Source organism: Dryas octopetala, chromosome 6, assembly GCF_963921425.1.
Source record: "Dryas octopetala chromosome 6, drDryOcto1.1, whole genome shotgun sequence".
Lineage (NCBI taxonomy): Eukaryota > Viridiplantae > Streptophyta > Magnoliopsida > Rosales > Rosaceae > Dryas > Dryas octopetala.
This window is the reverse complement of record NC_141371.1, coordinates 9,016,262-9,032,970: the sequence shown is the minus strand read 5'-3', so window position 1 is coordinate 9,032,970 and position 16,709 is coordinate 9,016,262. Positions and strand designations below refer to the sequence as shown.

The window sequence follows — 16,709 nt, the reverse complement described above, 5'->3', positions numbered from 1 at the left end:
TCCCTCTCTTTTTTCTCACGTTCATACCCCCTTCCCCCTGTTTTTTTTTTTTTTTTTTTTCTTCTTCTTCTCCAACCCTCCCCCAGCCAGCCAGCCCCTCCACCCAACCCACCTAGCCCCTCAACCCCCTCACCCGACCCACCCCTCCCTCCCTCCCCCTCCGGCCTCCCCCCTCCACCCAACCCACCTAGCCCCTCAGCCCCTGCACCGACCCCCCCGCAGCACCACCTTCTCTCTCTCTTCCCCAGCCCACCCCAACCCAGCCCCGACCCACCCACTCAGCCCCTCACCGGACCACCTCATTCCCTCCCGCACCCCAGCCCTGTAGTAGCACCACCTCCTCTCTATCTCTCCTCCCGCGCGCAGCTGCGCATCCGTTCGACACTGGCCCGCCGAAAATGTCACACTCGTTCGGCAGGCATCCGCCGAACGATGTGAGTGTTGTTCGGTAGGTACCCACCGAACATCAAGGACCCGTTCGGCAAGTGCTCGCCGAACCAGCTACTCGGAGAGAGAGAGAGAGAGAGAGAGAGAAGGGCACGCCGGTGGTTGGAAGCCGCTGCGCGCGGTGGCTGGAGGGCTGGGGTGGTCGGGGCTGGGTTGGGGTGAGAAGGGGCGGGGCTGGGGTGGTCGGGGCTGGGTTGGGGTGGGCTGGGGCGGGGCTGGGGTGGTCGGGAGAGATGGTAGAGAGAGGGAGAATGGTGGTGGGGGTGGCTGTGCAAGCTTGAGAAAGATGGAGGGGTGTGTACGGGGGGGGGGGGGGGGGGATGGGAATGGGGTGTGTGGGTGAGGGGAGGGTTAAAGTGGTCTTTTTTTTTAGGCTTTTTTTTCTTTTTCAAAAGGGGTGTGCAAATAGCAGCCCTCTTTTTGTTTTTTGTTTTTGAAAAATTTCCCTTTTCTGTTTGAGTTTTTTTTTTTGTTGCAGTGGAGTTCGACTAATTATGCTATCCTCTCTTAGTTGTTAGTTCCACTAATTATTTTTTGGAGTAGTATGAAACACAATTCTTATTGCTAATATAATTATTATTTGATCTAGTAGATAGTATCCAATCTCTTGATTTTTTTTAAGGAAGGCCAAGGAAAGAGGCCTAGAGGGGGGATCAAAACCCGGTGAGGTGGGGGCATCACAACTGCTTAACCACCAACTGACCTACCCCAAGTCTCTCTTTGTCAGAGTGCTTCCTAAGTTCAAAACTCTTTTACGCCAGTTAATTAATTAAAAAGTAAACACAATTTTTTATTTAATTGCAACATTATCTAATCACTATTTTTTTATTAAAATATTGTCTAATTACTAATTGAACCAGCTTAATAAGGGTTAAATAACCATATAAATGAATTGGGTGTTTGACCACCGATTCAATTCATGCTTATGTTATTGAAACGAACTAAACAACAGAATATGTTATTGAGATTAAAAATAAAAATAAGACTTAAGATCATAATGTTCCCAATAAAACACCCCCAAAGCCAACTTTGTTTATGTGAACTCTATCATACATGACATTGACATGCATTTGTTGCTTTTCACAGCAAATAAAATCTTTCTTTTTTTACTCTCTACATTGGCACATTAATTGTGCACGATATTCATGCTTCCCTTCAAGTTTAACTTAAAATTCGATAAACATGCTGATACAAATATAATCATGCAGCACCATTCAAGACATGGTTAAGTAATTTAACAACAGAGGTATCATGTATGCAATAGTTAAGGAAGACATGCAAGCAAAAGGCAAGAGATCTGTGTCGTCTTCAACGTAGAGACGACCATCAAAAAAATGACCAAAGTACCAAAGTATGTAATGCGAAAACGCAAACAATAATATACTCGAGGATCGACAACCGAAAAACCTAAAAGGAGATACAAGCTTCAGGCTGGTCAACTGAAAATCCTAAGGCCCCGTTTGTTTGGTGGGAATGTTAGAATGGAAATATGAATTGTATTCTTCCTTACTAATTATGGAATGGAATGGTTTAAAGATTTCCATGCATGTGTTTAGTACACGATTGAAATCGAGGTTTGAAAATAAATTTTGATTCCCATTATAGTGTTTGGTAAACCCTGTAATGAAATAAAAATGTAACATATTCATCATTATCGACAATATAAACTTAATTTTTTCTCTTCGTTCCAAAATTCTACGTGCCATGTTTGCAAAATACAAATATACCATCATGAACTTATAAGGAATAAAATTAAGTTTATATTGCCATGTTTATATTGTCATTGTTCAACAGTGATCATTGTGCAACAACACCCGATACAAATGCTACTTATATATATTTTTAGTATTTTTCTTACATAAACATGTTAAAAGAGCATAAAATCAACATAAAACACAAAAATACTCTTATAGAGTCACATCAACCATTGTCATGTACTCATGTTCATCATTGTAAAATCATTGTCAAGTAGTGGTTATCGGTGCAAAGTTCATGTACAACACCTAGATGGCTAGATGTGCCCTTAGAGTGCTTTTTTTTTTTTTTTTTTTTAAGGTGGGGTTTTTCCTTATTAGGTGAACATTTTTAATGTTTGAAAACATTGAGTTTATTTATCATTAAAGATTGTAAAGTGAACTTTATATTCATTTGCTTTTTTTTTTTTCTCCTTACATTTTTTTTACAGTTTGTTGTACTATAGGTTAAAGAAAATGCATTTTTTTTTATGCATCCTTAGAGAAGTAAATTCTTTTTCAATTCTAATTCATCAACTTGTTGCTTTTAAAAATTTAGGATTTTTTGCATTTATTGCTAGTTTGGTACTTTAACTTGACCCGATTTTCATTTTAGTACATAAATTTCAAAATGTCTCATTGAGTAAATGAACTTTCAATCATGTGTTTAGTAAGTCCAATTGATAAAGAGGAGACTCGGCAGTAGGTCCATTTAGAACTTCTCTTCATCAATTTTTGATAGATTAGACAACACCAATTAATCCTAAGTTCCTAACCATCTTTAAGTTGCATCAAATTTCAACGGAGGTTCTAAAATAATAATAAATTATTTGGGCCTGTTTGGTTCACGAAAGTCTGATAATAAGAAAATAATTTTAGTCTCATGTTTAGTAAAAGTGTAGAATTGAGAATACAATTAAGGGCAGAGCCAAATTTTGACATTTTGGGGGCCAAAAACAAATCACAAAACATCATTTATGGAGAATTTGGGGGGGGGGGGGGGCAAATGCTTAATTATTGAAACTTTCTCTTCAAATTCATTATTCTGTCGCATATATATTAAAGGGGTTGAAAAATATTGTGGGGGGGTGGGGCATGGGCACTTATGGCCAATGAATAGCTCCACCCCTGAATACAATTCCTGATTCATGGGAAAATGATGCCCCTAAAAGAGAAAATGAAACTCTCCTACTAGCTTGAGTTTGGTTTTTCATTTCCAATGGAAAGTATTAATAACGCTTTTTCAAGACCAAATTACCCATTTGAATAATTGAAAATATCAATTATATAAATAAGAAATTGTTGACATTCTTTTTATTTTGTATAATAAATATAATTAGACAATTAAATTATTTTTGTTTCATATTTTTGTACAAACCACATATAGGAAATGAAAGCATTGCCATTACCAAACATATAAATGAGAATATTGATTTCCTTCCCTCTGAAAAATACATAGAAATTCATTTTATGAGAAATAAATTCGGCAAACCAAACGGGGCAAAGGGTAATACTGTAATTGTCTAAATGACACCCTCAATAGAACATGCGTTGCCATCAATAAAACATGCATGAAAAAACATAAAGTTAGGCTTATTTTATATACACGGGGTCTTCAGTCTTCTTTCCTCTCATCACTTTCGTCCTATATGGTCCGCATTTTTTCAGTCCCCAAGCAATATCTCCGCCTTTCTCTCTCACACCAACATGTCGGATCCAAACCTCGACCCGGAAGCAATGCCCGAGCCCAATGTCCGACCCGTCGGCGGAACCGAGTACAGCTGGTGCAAAGCCGTCTCCGTCGGCACCGGCATAACAGTCCTAGCCCTCCTCCTCTCCAAACCCCCAGATTTCTCACTTCTCCAAACTGCCCTCCACAATCTCCAAAATTCCCACCCTATCCTCCGCTCCAAGCACCACTTCAACCCCACCACAAACACCTACTCCTTCCTCATACCCCCCACTCCGCACCTCCAAATCCAACCGTTCGATCTCCCATCAACGGCCCACATCCTCCAAACCCTCCCCATCCACTCCAACGACGTCACCCCATTCCACCTAATCCTCGAGCACGAACTCAACCGCAACACGTGGTGCGATCCCGACCCTTCATTATCAAACGTTGACACCGACGTGCTCTGTGCGAGCACATACACGCTAAGTGAGTCCCGGTGGGCCCTGGTGCTCCGCCTGCACACGTCAGCATGCGACCGCGCGGCGGCCGTGGCGCTACTGAAGGAGCTGTTGTTGGAGTTACGGTCAACGCCAGGGACACAGAAGGAATTAAAGGGAAATGTGAAGGTCAGTTTGGGAATTGAGGATCTGATCCCGAATCGGAAAGCGAATAAACCATTTTGGGCGCGTGGGGTGGACATGCTTGGGTACTCGTTGAACTCGCTGAGGCTGTCGAATTTGGAGTTCAAAGACGTGGATCCGCCGAGACGTACTCAGATGGTGAAGTTGCTGATAAACCCACAAGACACTCAGAGGCTTCTCACGGTAAGTGATTGCTTTTCAATTTTCTAGATTAGTCAATGTTTGACTCAAGGTTTTACGTACTGCATCAGTCATGTCTATGCATTCAAAAGCTTAAATGACACCTGTACAGCCTGTACTGTGTATTTTTCGATAAATCTTATAATTTCAGGCTTACAAAATAAAAAAATTAACAAATTAATTATGTAGTGGCTCCCGCTTTGCTATGCTGAAGCAAAAACAAAAAGGAAGTAAATAGGCTAAATTTTACTAGAACAAAAAATTAACAAATTAATTATGTAGGAGCATCCAAGGTTGGTTGAGTACATCAATATTAATGTAAAACACGTGTAAATTTGACGATGAAATAGTGGACGGTCCACAAATTAAAAATTCATGTGGTATTGTGGTTCAATTTTTCTTTTTTTTTTTTAAGTGAAATGTAAGTCTTTCTCCAAAAAAAAAAAAAAAGTGGCAATGTAATTATGTAAGTGTAAGACCGGTAAGGGCATAAGTGTAAATATTCCTAAAATCAAAGTACAAATAACTGATGTGATCCGAAATGGGCTCCATATTGTCGTAATCAGAATGGAGATGAATTTATCTTTTTTAGGCCAAACGTTTCCTCTGAATTATCTAAGTCTATTAAGTTTGGTCTACTATCACGTCGCCCTTTTTGTCGTCTCTAAGTTTACAATAGTGGGGATGGGCATCATGGGCTTGATGATTTGACATCCTGCTCAAAATTATGTGGAGTTGTTTTCCTTTCCCCTTGTCATTTTCGGAGGATGAATCAATCGCATCCATTGGCCTTTAACCGTGCTGTAAGTCTGTAACTTAGAGTGGTAATTGAGTGTGTTTGGGGTCAAAATCATGTTTAGTTTACTAGACATTAGTTCCATCCATTTATTATTTATGTTAGCAAGTGGAGACATTTTCGGTAGGGGTGCACACGGGTTAACTGAACCAGTAAGCAAAAACCACAAATTGAACTGAACTTGTCGAAATGGCCATTGCTAGAATCGAAATCGAACCGTGTCTAGGCAAAATTGACAGGTTTGGTTATACAGTTTATAAACTATAATAAACATATACAAACATATATAAAATATAATAAGGGATTTGGTTTTTTCTATAATATGTATTAAAATCATATATAAACCAATTAATATATTATGAGTGTCGGTTTGGTTTGATTAAAATTGAAAATTTCAAACCAAATTGATCCGGTCAGTTTGGTTTGGTTTGAAACTCGGTTTTTAGGTATTTTTGTGCACCCCTAATTTTCAGGTTCCTATTAAGCAATAGTCACAACCTAAATCCGTTAACTTTGTGTCAGTTCTAGTCATATTGTCGTTTGTCACCCTCGGTGGTGTTCATAGAGTTGTTCATGAAGCATTCAAGTCTACATGGTGGTGTTGATAGAATTGTCTCATTTTGTTTTGGACTTGGGTTATCATCAGTTGGATCATCCTCCAGATTGCATTGTAGTTCAGTTCAGGAATGATAAGCCTGGCCTTCTGAGGCAGCATGTCTATTGTTAGTTGTTGGTTTTGGGCTTCAGCCCTTTTTGTAATAAAAAAGAAAAAAAAGTCTATTTCACACATGCCAATAACTGGTTCTGATGGACTACGAACAAAGATTCTGGCTAGCTGTTAGCCCTTTTGTGGTGGTCAATTTGTGAGAGCCATTGCAATGTATCAATAACACAGTTTTGATTTTTGACCAACAGACTGGTATCCTCTTAATGAAAACGATTAAATATGAATTCCAGGATTTAATTAACCACTTAATTGAGACACCAACTTTGCAGGCTTGCAAGTCTACAGAAATAAAATTGTGCGGGGCGTTGGCAGCTGCCGGATTGATTGCTGTACGTGCCGCTAAGCACCTTCCTGATCATGAATGGGAGAAGTATGCTGTTGTAACCCTTCTCGACTGCCGTTCAATCCTCGATCCACCCCTTAGTGCCAATCATCTTGGTAAGCCCTTGCAAACTAAAGTCAACCCCTACAAATGATTTTTCAATTGAACTTTAACATGTCAAACTCTAAAAAAGTCGACTAGTTGACTGTGGAAAAAATTGACTTTTTAGTCATAATCATCAATGAGAATACAATGTCAATTATCTAAATGCTGTTGAAAGTAGATTAACATGCGTCCCTAATTGATTTATAGGATTTTATCATTCTGCCATTGTGAATTCACATGACATAAATGGAAGAAATACACTGTGGGAGCTGGCAAAGAGATGCTACACCGCCTATGCAAATGCTAAGAGCTCTAATAAGCATTTCACAGACATGTCAGACCTCAACTTCCTCATGTGCAAGGCGATTGAAAACCCTGGCTTGACCCCCTCATCATCCATGAGAACTGCCTTTATCTCGGTGTTTGAGGAGCTGGTGATCGATGATTCTAGTGAAGTGCACCAAGAGCTCGGGTTGGAGGACTATGAGGGGTGTGCTTCAGTCCATGGTGTTGGTCCCTCCCTAGCTGTTTTCGACACCATACGCAATGGATGCTTGAACTGTACTTGTGTTTATCCATCACCCTTGCATTCGAGGGAACAAATGCAGGAATTGATGGATCATATGAAGAGCATTCTTGTAGATGGTTGTAATGATGTTGAGAGTGAGTGCTAGATTGTTTTATGAGGTTAATGATAATGGGTTTCATTCTTCATTCTTCATCACAGTGAATGTTATTTTTCAAATCTGTTTATTGCTGGTTCTGTAGTGTGTAAATTGGGGAAAGACAGTCTTGGTCATGAAGATTTTCATAATGATTAATTTTCTGCTACTCCATTTCAACCTCTGAAAAAGAGGTTTCTTATGCAGCATGCCAAAAGTCCACAAATTCATTACTGAACTCTTGTACCTTTAATCAGTAACCTGAACAAATTCGCTCTAAAAAAAATAGCAGAACAACTAAACAAATAATCGAATGAACTTACCAATTAACTATTGGTCTAATGATATTTCTTCCTACAATATTGGAGATGTTCCAAGTTCGAATGGTTTTTGACCAAATTAAAAAAAAAAACCAAATGGAACTCATGCCCTTGGGCCTGGGCTGTACTACTTTCGGTGTAAGACCAGAAAGCCCATCTGCCCTTCAGCTCCTTCTTGGGTCAGAGTTGGAGTTCACCCTCTATTCAATCCACTTGGATATTGGAGTTCAGAGAACCAAAATGACCAAAACTAGCTTCAGCTCTTTTGAAGAGTTGAGCTATATGTATATGAATATATATGTTCCAGTACATACATGGAATTATAAACCCACAGCAGAGGCTATAATTAACCGCTAAGCTAAGCATTTCTACTAATCAAAAAAGGGGGTCTAATTACACATTTTTACTCACTAATAAACTCCCCGACAAGGTCTCCAAAATCAAACTTCCCATTGCTGCATTCCACAGCATTCAGAACCTCTTCAAAAGCAGAGACACTGCAAGGAACCACAAGCCCATTTCTCTGCTCAAAACCAAACTCATTGTATGCCTTCTCCAACAACATCTTGAAGAGTGGATGAGAAAGAAAGCTTGTTTGCACCACAAACCTCTGCCTCTCCTCTCCCACATACACAGCCAAAAACCCAGTTGGGGTTTTGGTGGAAGGAGACCCTCCTTGCTCTGAATCTCTCAGCAGACATTCATGGTGTGATGGCTCACGATCAGTCCCACCCATGACCTTCACTTTCTTGGCTAGTTTTTTGAAGCTTACCATCTTCTTCCCCAGCATTTTTGGTTCCTTTTTGAGGTTGAGACAGAGGAGAGAAAAGGAGGAAGAGATTGACGGTGAGATTGGCTAAGGAGGAAGTGGCTTCATGATTTTGGTTAGTGGAAATTAAGGAATGGTGGTGGGTGGAGGGTTTTATTTGTAATATGGTGTGGGGGGAATGTCTCAGAAAGGGTCTTCTTTGACTTTTTAAATTGGGAATCTATGATTATAAATTTATAATGACTTTCTTTGTCTGCATTTATTTCTGACTTCTTAACAGTTCAGAGCAATTATTCAATTAATCTCATAATATACATATATAAGTAATTGGATATTGTTTTATCGTCAGAAAATCTGATAAGATAATAGTGATTCAGATTTCGACGAAATAATATTATGTTAACAAATAAATTATCTAACAAGAGAGTATTTATATAAGCAAGAAGTTAAAATATTATAAAATTTAATGTATCATTCAAATAATTTTCTAAACTCTTTCATGAATTTCATGGAGTTTCATATTATGTGAGACAGTGAGAGAGTTTGAAAAAAGAAAAGAAACAGAAAAGTTGAGTTTAAAGCAATTTAAGTGACTCTACGGTATTTCATAATACACAGATTAGAATGTTTTACTCCACATTTGTTGGCATACAATGCTTGATATATAACTTGGGGAATTTGGGTCAACCAAATGGTTCTCTAAATAAACAAATAAATAGTGGACGGTAAAGAACAAACAAAATGAAGTGTAATTATTGAGCATGTAAATGTTGAAGTCCCATAAACAATGATGGAATCCCACTAACCACACTTTTAAATGTTTAACTGCTATGGAATCATTTGCCAGTTTGAATGAAATGCCAACCACATTTTATCATTCCAGATTTTATAGTGCTTTGGTTAACTTTATGGGGAATGGAATCTCAATTCATTCGCTGGAAAGTGTAAAAGAAATATTTGGTTTGTTGTTCACTTGTTCGTGCTCTACACCGTGGATCACTCTCTCCCCTTTTTTTATCCTTTCATACAGGAATCAACCACCATAGTTTAAGCATTGGCTGATCAAGGGAGATGCATGTCCTTCACCAAACAAACACTCTCCTACTCTCAAATCTCAATCTCATTTCATTGGGTATATATTAAATAAACAACTGTTGATAAAAACTACTAAACTCAACAAATTTTATCCACCCACCAAAAGAGATGACCATGTATTATTTGTTGAAATTTATGCTTATTTTGTACTTCACATGTACATTTCTAGTAGATAAAATAATGACATGTGTATTGATATGTTATTTAATAAGCAAATTTGATGAATATAATATTATTATGATTTAATGTGAAACTCATTAATAAGACCGACATTAACATAGAAAAGTATTTCGACTTTTTATTTTTCTAATTCAGAGAAAAAATAGTGTGAAAGCCGAAGCAACTTCTCTATTACTCAAGTTAAAAGTAACTTGAGCTGATGAATAATTAAGTGGTTGATAAAAATATTGGATGATTGATGGTCTTCAGTGACTATTATTGACAATCCATATGGAGAAAGTAGCTAGCTAGAAGTAGAAGAGAAGGCATTAAACTTAGAATTGACATTTGACAAATAAACGTGATGAAGAATAAGAGATATTCTAACCATTATGAGCTGCCTATGAGGCTATTACAATATAAGTCAAATTTGATTTGAGACGGACGTGTGTGGAGCACCAAATAAAGGAAAGCATGGCCGGCATGCACTGCCTCTTAAGATAAAAAATAAAAATTAAACAAAAGCATAGTTGACATAAAAAGTACACTCACTAGGAGACATGAGTTAGGCTTTAGGGTGGGCCGGACCTAGTGGATAAAACAGTTGACCGGGCCAGAGAGTCACACGTCAACACAGTTTAATGGGCCACGACCCAGTTTGTACACAAAAAGCGTACTGCATTCATAGAAACTTTTTGACAATTTATTAATTCAACGAATAGAAATAAATAATTGACCAAATTAAACACGAATGGAAATAAATTAATTTTTTTATTATTATCCACAAGTGTGTGTGTGTGTGTCAAATTAAAAAATATCCAACTTTTTTTGTGGGGACGAATTTTGAGAGTAAACGTGGTTGCCGCTTTCCTTCGTTCACCCTAAGTCCTCTTTCTAGGCTTTCTAGTTCCAAGTCCTCTTTCTAGGCTTTCTAGTTCAAGTTGGTAGATTGGAGATCTTCCTTAGTCATTGTTTTCATGACCTTTTTGTGAGTTTATGTTTTTCTTTGCCATCAACTTGGTGGCTTACATTTATGAATTATTTTTGGTGTGATCCATTTGTAATATTGTTAAATAGTGTTATTAATTTACATATGTTATATTATGTGGGGAAAAATTTTAGCAAAATGACTCTAACTATATTTCTATTTTTAGTTGAGAATCTCGTTTTCATTTTGATTCAATCAAAAACTGTAATTAACAAAGTGTTTCAATCAAGGATATTCCTCCAATTCTGTCAAAAATTTCGTTAAAAATTAATCATGTGTCAAGTATATGACCAATTTTAAGGGTAAAAGTGTTTATTCTTCTAAAAAAAATAAAAATAAATAATTACAAAAAATAAAATAAAATAAATTAAACAAATAAACTAAACCCTAATTATAACAAAATAAAACTGATTAATTAATAAACTAAACTAATTAAACCCCTCCCCAGTACCCATCGCGCTCCCCCCAACCATTGGCCGGCGACTCCTCACTCCCCTGACAATGGCCTTTCACTATCACTTTCACAACAATAGAATGCTTACCTTGAATCTTAGTAATCCATCCTCCACTGTCACTTTCTCCAAACCCAGCCATCAATACCCCATTAATGCCTCATGCTCACTTCTCAACACAATCCAAATCCAGAGAAACCTACACACCTCATATGCTCTGCTCCACAAACTTGAAATATGTACCAAAGCCTCAAACTTTAGTAGCAATTATGGCTACCAATTTGGATTTTTTTCAAAACCCATATCTAAGATCAAAGATTCTAGCGGACACATCAGCCACTTGAGCCAAACCTGTGCATTCCCATCTGGGTGGGGGAGGGAATGGCGGGTCGACATGATGCATGGGGTGGCGGTGGTGGGAGATAGGGAATATCTTAAAAAAAAAAAAAAAAACTTTTTAAAATTCATTTAGTTTTTTTTTTTGTAATTCCTTTTTAGGGGAAAATACTTTTTTGTCCTTAAAAATTAGTCACGTAAACCTCACGTGATCAATTTTAATGGAATTTTTGACATAATTGACAGAATATCTTTGATTAAAATACTTCGTTAATTATAGTTTTTGATTGAATCAAAGTGAAAAATGAAATCCTCAATTGAAAATAAGGGTATAATTAGAGTATTTTTGCTAAAATTTGTCCTATTATGTAGATATTTATTAATATCATATCATAAAAGTATAAACCTTCATCCACTTATATTATAAAATATAAACTTATAACACGTAGTAATACTATTAGGGTCAAAAACAAAAATTTCTCTACATTTACGGTCTTTCATTTAACTCTCAAGTTTAAAAACACAACATTTAATATCCAATAATTTAAGTTTTCTGTTTTGTGAGATCCAATAATTTAAATTGAACTCCTTTTTTCTAGGATTTTTTCTTCTTTTGCTCGACAACAATGTCTATTGTCTGTTAACGACATTAATTGTACCGACTTTATCATGCAGTCAATGTGATCAATGGTTTTAAACTTGGTTCCTCTTGGGGGAACTTTAATTCCTGACCAACTTAGCCGTCCAGCCTATCCCTGGGGCACATAACCTTGTTAGAGCAACTTAAATCAATAGTTTTGGTTAGACAAAAAAAAAAAGTACTTAATTAATTTAAAGTGTTGATGATTTGAGTGGCTCTGTCAATACATATTGACAATTCAAGACTTGCAAGAGCTCCATTTGTTGGAGTTTGAATAGAAAATAGGAATCCTACATTGGAAATTTATGGATTTCTCATTGATAGTTGGTTTTGGACTAATGCCATACTGATATATCCTGAATATTAGCTTTTATAATTTTTTGATTATATTTGAGGGAATCCAACCCTCTACTTAGTATATATCCAATATTTATCGGCCACTTTTACAACTTGACCGACTAACTTAAAGATAATGCTAGGCTCTATATTAATAGTGAACCAGTCCAATCCCAATTTTTTTTTTGTTTTTTCACTAAAGAAATCCGAATCCAATTACTAAAAGTCCACTTGTCAACCACTTATAACTCAATTAACATCCAAACACCCAATATGGAGTAAAAATTTTTACTATTGTGTCATGTACGATATTTACATTTGTCCACTTATCAGTTCATAAATCCACCAAATAAAAAAAAAAAAAATTCCAAGAAGACAAGTGGGCTGCACTTATTTGTCAACTACCTAACTCGATTACAAAATCAAAGCTACACGCCTACACATAAGCTGGTCTGGATGGACCACGTTTAAAACCATTGTTGGAGAGCAACTAACATCAGTGGGTGTTTGGTCTAGTGGTATGATTCTCGCTTCGGGTGCGAGAGGTCGCGAGTTCGATTCTCGCAACACCCCTATGTTTACTTTTTTTTTTTTTTTTTCCAAATCGTGGGCTTTGTTAAGCCCAACATTGGGCTCTACGGCCCATGGGCCAGCCCGCCCAAACAAAGCTGTTTCCTCATAGACACCAAGACCAAAATTTTACTTCCTAGGGTTTTGCAGAAGTTGAAACTTCTCCCAAAACTTCTCTCTCTCTCTCTCTCTCTCTCTTTCCGGTCTCTCATTCTTCACCATGAGCAGGTCAGGCCAGCCTCCAGATCTCAAAAAGTAAGCGTTTCTGTCCCTTAATCATCTATTTTATCATTGCGATTTTTTATTCTCCTTATTTTTTATTTTTTGTATAAATTAAGTTGCTAATTAATTCTAAATTTTACTGCTTTTTTTCAGGTACATGGACAAGAAGCTTCAGAGTAAGTTCTCATTGCCCTAATTTTTTTTCTCTTTACAAAATTACATGTACTACTAAATTTTCCTTCTTGTGTTGGTTGGTTGCTGAGAAAATTTAGCTAAATAACACTCACAATTATGTTTACTTTATCGTTTTCATGAAGTTTTCCTAGCTGGGCTTCCTGTGTTTGCTCAACACTAGATGTTCAAATAGTTTTTATAGTGTGTCAATAATTTCCGGCCATATTATTCAACCAAGGTTTTTGTATTTATTTGTATTGATGTTAGCTTATGCTGTAGTGGAACTTTAATGGTTCCATCTTTTCTTTTCCTGCAAATTCAATTATACGTAATTTGTTGACTGCAGGTTTTTTGACAGTAATATCTATTAGTGGTCATGATTTCATACTGTGAATTATAATAATCAAGCATTCAATGTTTTTCCTGCTTACTATGCAATGATACAATCATGTTCGGGAATGTAATTGTAAGCCCAAATCAATGTGAACTGCAGGCATTTTGCACATGTTGATTTCCTTTTTGATGCATCTTCAAGTTGAGTTGCGTGTGAGGATTTAAGTGTGATAAACTACAAAGCTAGGTGTCTAAAATTCTGTGTTGTGAAGGGGATTACTTTCTCAAGTTTTTTTTTTTTTTCCTTTTGTATAGAACTTTGTATTATATTTTTTATTTTTGTACAACTTTTTTCAAGAATTAAGGACTTATAGAGGCACCTTTTCTAATGGCTACATGTGCATGTTTGTCAAAGTCGTTAAATACACAGCCCATCTGAGGCACACATGGATTTATTTGTCTTGCTCATCTATTAGTAACGATCTGTTTTTTGTTTGTATTTATTGTCCTTCAAAAAATTATTGGTAATTAATAGCTTGTTTAGTTGCTTTGCTTGCATGGTATGATTAATGGGCTTATGTGGGCTTGTGGCTCCTTTCCAAGCCAACTAGTCTTTTTGGAGTTTTTTAGACTGTATATGTTTCAGAAGTCGGGAATGTTGTGTTGAAACCAAATTATATTTCATAGGTTACAGCGTGACCCCCTTAGTTTATTCTGATGATGCTTTAACAGTTATATATATATATATATATATATTTTTAACTTTTAAACTTTCACTAAATTGTCCGTCTGTATGAATGCTTGGGGCGAGGGGGGATTTTCTCTGGATGAATTGCTGCCAAAATTTTCACTGCTGTTTGTATACTGGGTAGGCTTATATATGAACATTTACAACTTTTTGTAGATCCTTTCTTTAGTTGAAGTTTGGGGGAAAAAAGTAGGTCAGACCTTTATGTTGCAGAGAGAATGCTAAAACATCAGAATCTGTAGTTTGTATTCCTCTCTTTTAATGTTATAGAAACTTTAAATGATTGAATTAACTTGTATTTTGTATTGCAGTCAAGCTGAATGCAAATCGGATGATTATTGGAACGCTTCGTGGGTTTGACCAGTTCATGAATCTAGTGGTTGATAACACTGTAGAAGTGAATGGCAATGAAAAGACTGATATAGGCATGGTGGTAAGTCCCAGTTTTCTCCGATTTTCGTTGTTTTTATAGTTCCACTGCCATTTGGCTTGATGCTCCAATTATTAAGTTAGCTGTTTGCTTATTTTTTAATTTTATTGCTGCAGGTGATCAGGGGAAATAGTGTGGTCACTGTCGAAGCACTTGAACCAGTGGCCAAAATGCAGTGATTTTGGCTTTAGATTAATTTGGATTGAATGTATGCTCTGTTGGTATGTAGTTTGAACATATAGCTGCTAGTACGGAAATGAAACTTGTGTAAGTTTGGGTCTTTTGGTGGTTATTCAACTTATTCCGCTTTCCAAGCAGATGTTATGGTAAAATGTACTTCTATCTGTGGTTAATGAAATAGCAGTTGACTTGAATATACAATATAATGGTGATCCGGGATGATCTGATTGTATGATTCACTTTTGACTTTGAAAGGAACTTAGCTTTGCTAATGTTTAGGGTTTGTTAATTTGGATGAGCTACTGGTTTTTTTTTTTTTTGGCTGAATTAGACGAGCTCTTGCTTGCTCATGAGCTTCTGAAGCAGCTCATTTTTTCATATTTCTTTGTCCAGCTTCTGGAATTGGGCAATAGGATCCATGCTAGCTTAGGGAGAAACTTTACCCATTTTCTGAGTCTGGAATGAGAGTGCTTAATATCTTAAAATAAAAATAAGCTTTGTAGGTCATGAATGTATCATGCATGAAAAAATTTCATAAATTTTGGAAGCCATGTGCTGCTCACGTTTGGTTTGTTGGGCAATAATTTGTGATTCAAGCTTGGGCATGGTGTATTTGCATATATAATTGAGGGTGGCTTCGGGGTTTATACTGAAAATGAGGTTACATTTGTAATAACAAATGCTGGACAGAAATGAAGCAAGAGTGCCACAATCCGTGAATACGGCACTCAATAGTGTAAGAATAGGAGTGGTCATGCTGGACAAGATTAAACAAAAGAAGGGTTCAAATGACTTGGAAAGGGCTCAATATTAGTTATGTACGTTCGAAAATGTAGGTTCTTTCAAAGTCACTTCCTCACGTGTTGTTCACATGACTAGTTCCTCTCAAAGCCAGTTCCTCACATAACCAGAGGAACGTTGTATTCCTTCATGGCATATTGGCATGCAAGAATTTCTCGTTAGGAAACATTTCTCTGCAACCCAGAACCAAAAGGGTGTGTACAAAACAAAACAAAACAAAAGCAAAAAGAGGAAGAAAGGAGGAAAGAGCTTCTCTTCATTTTGTCCTCTATTTCTGGTGGGATTAACGTTTACATGGAAAAAGCTCTTTTGGGCATGGGATGTGCAACAACAAACAGTTGCCCGCCATGTCTATTTTGAATTTGAAAGATATAGAATCCATGGAGTCATAACGGGTGTTTTCTACCGGAAGCTTAAAGCTTCTTTTGCAGTCTGATAAAACAGCTAACAGCTAACTAGCTCTGCTTTTCTCCTTTTTGGTTTCTTTGATAAATACATGTTCATATTCTGTCACAAAGGCAACGACAACAACTCAATGCTGAGCAAGCTTGGATTGAAAGCAGCATTATTAACATGTGTTATGTGCTTGCATACATCTTTTTTGCACTTTGGTTGCGTAAAAGAATATTAACAGTGACACAAACTGAGTTGCCATATTTGATTCAAATATACCTGGTAAATTAATGAATATGAGTTGGGCTTAGGCTTGTCTCATACGTACTAAGTGGATACACCACCAATGGTTTATGGCATGTTTAGATGTTATGATCAATCACATCTAAAACTTTATTTGTAGTTTGTGTATTTGTATTAAGTAAAAATGTTTTATTATCAGATAATATAACATGTTATATTGTTAAACTGTCAA

The 16,709-nt window shown here is 36.8% G+C and overlaps 3 protein-coding genes and 1 non-coding gene across 4 annotated transcripts; 3 read left to right on the top strand and 1 right to left on the bottom strand.

Annotated features, from left to right (window-relative positions):
* The first annotated feature begins 3,794 nt into the window (after nucleotides 1–3,794).
* On the top strand, nucleotides 3,795–7,460 carry LOC147282092 (GATA zinc finger protein). The gene is made up of 3 exons (XM_086247927.1): nucleotides 3,795–4,679; nucleotides 6,469–6,637; nucleotides 6,834–7,460. Exons 1-3 carry the CDS (start codon nucleotides 3,888–3,890, stop codon nucleotides 7,298–7,300), a joined length of 1,428 nt encoding a protein of 475 aa, XP_086104053.1. The 5' UTR covers nucleotides 3,795–3,887; the 3' UTR covers nucleotides 7,301–7,460.
* A 252-nt stretch (nucleotides 7,461–7,712) lies between these two features.
* Nucleotides 7,713–8,474, bottom strand: LOC147282091 (SAUR-like auxin-responsive protein family). Its single transcript, XM_086249193.1, has one exon. The coding sequence runs from the start codon at nucleotides 8,396–8,398 to the stop codon at nucleotides 8,012–8,014; it is 387 nt and encodes a 128-aa protein (XP_086105319.1). The 5' UTR covers nucleotides 8,399–8,474; the 3' UTR covers nucleotides 7,713–8,011.
* A 4,410-nt stretch (nucleotides 8,475–12,884) lies between these two features.
* Nucleotides 12,885–12,956, top strand: TRNAP-CGG (transfer RNA proline (anticodon CGG)). The gene has a single exon. It is a non-coding gene; the product is annotated as a tRNA-Pro (tRNA).
* A 113-nt stretch (nucleotides 12,957–13,069) lies between these two features.
* On the top strand, nucleotides 13,070–15,246 carry LOC147282089 (putative small nuclear ribonucleoprotein G). Its single transcript, XM_086247692.1, has 4 exons — nucleotides 13,070–13,208; nucleotides 13,329–13,351; nucleotides 14,742–14,863; nucleotides 14,977–15,246. Exons 1-4 carry the CDS (start codon nucleotides 13,174–13,176, stop codon nucleotides 15,037–15,039), a joined length of 243 nt encoding a protein of 80 aa, XP_086103818.1. The 5' UTR covers nucleotides 13,070–13,173; the 3' UTR covers nucleotides 15,040–15,246.
* Nucleotides 15,247–16,709: the final 1,463 nt, after the last annotated feature.

Coding starts and splice junctions, on each gene's coding strand:
- LOC147282092 (XM_086247927.1), top strand. CDS start 3,888: ATGTCGGATCCAAACCTCGACCCGGAAGCAATGCCCGAGCCCAATGTC. Junction 4,680..6,468: donor ACACTCAGAGGCTTCTCACG/GTAAGTGATTGC, acceptor CCAACTTTGCAG/GCTTGCAAGTCTACAGAAAT. Junction 6,638..6,833: donor CCTTAGTGCCAATCATCTTG/GTAAGCCCTTGC, acceptor ATTGATTTATAG/GATTTTATCATTCTGCCATT.
- LOC147282091 (XM_086249193.1), bottom strand. CDS start 8,398: ATGCTGGGGAAGAAGATGGTAAGCTTCAAAAAACTAGCCAAGAAAGTG.
- LOC147282089 (XM_086247692.1), top strand. CDS start 13,174: ATGAGCAGGTCAGGCCAGCCTCCAGATCTCAAAAA. Junction 13,209..13,328: donor CAGCCTCCAGATCTCAAAAA/GTAAGCGTTTCT, acceptor GCTTTTTTTCAG/GTACATGGACAAGAAGCTTC. Junction 14,864..14,976: donor AGACTGATATAGGCATGGTG/GTAAGTCCCAGT, acceptor TTATTGCTGCAG/GTGATCAGGGGAAATAGTGT.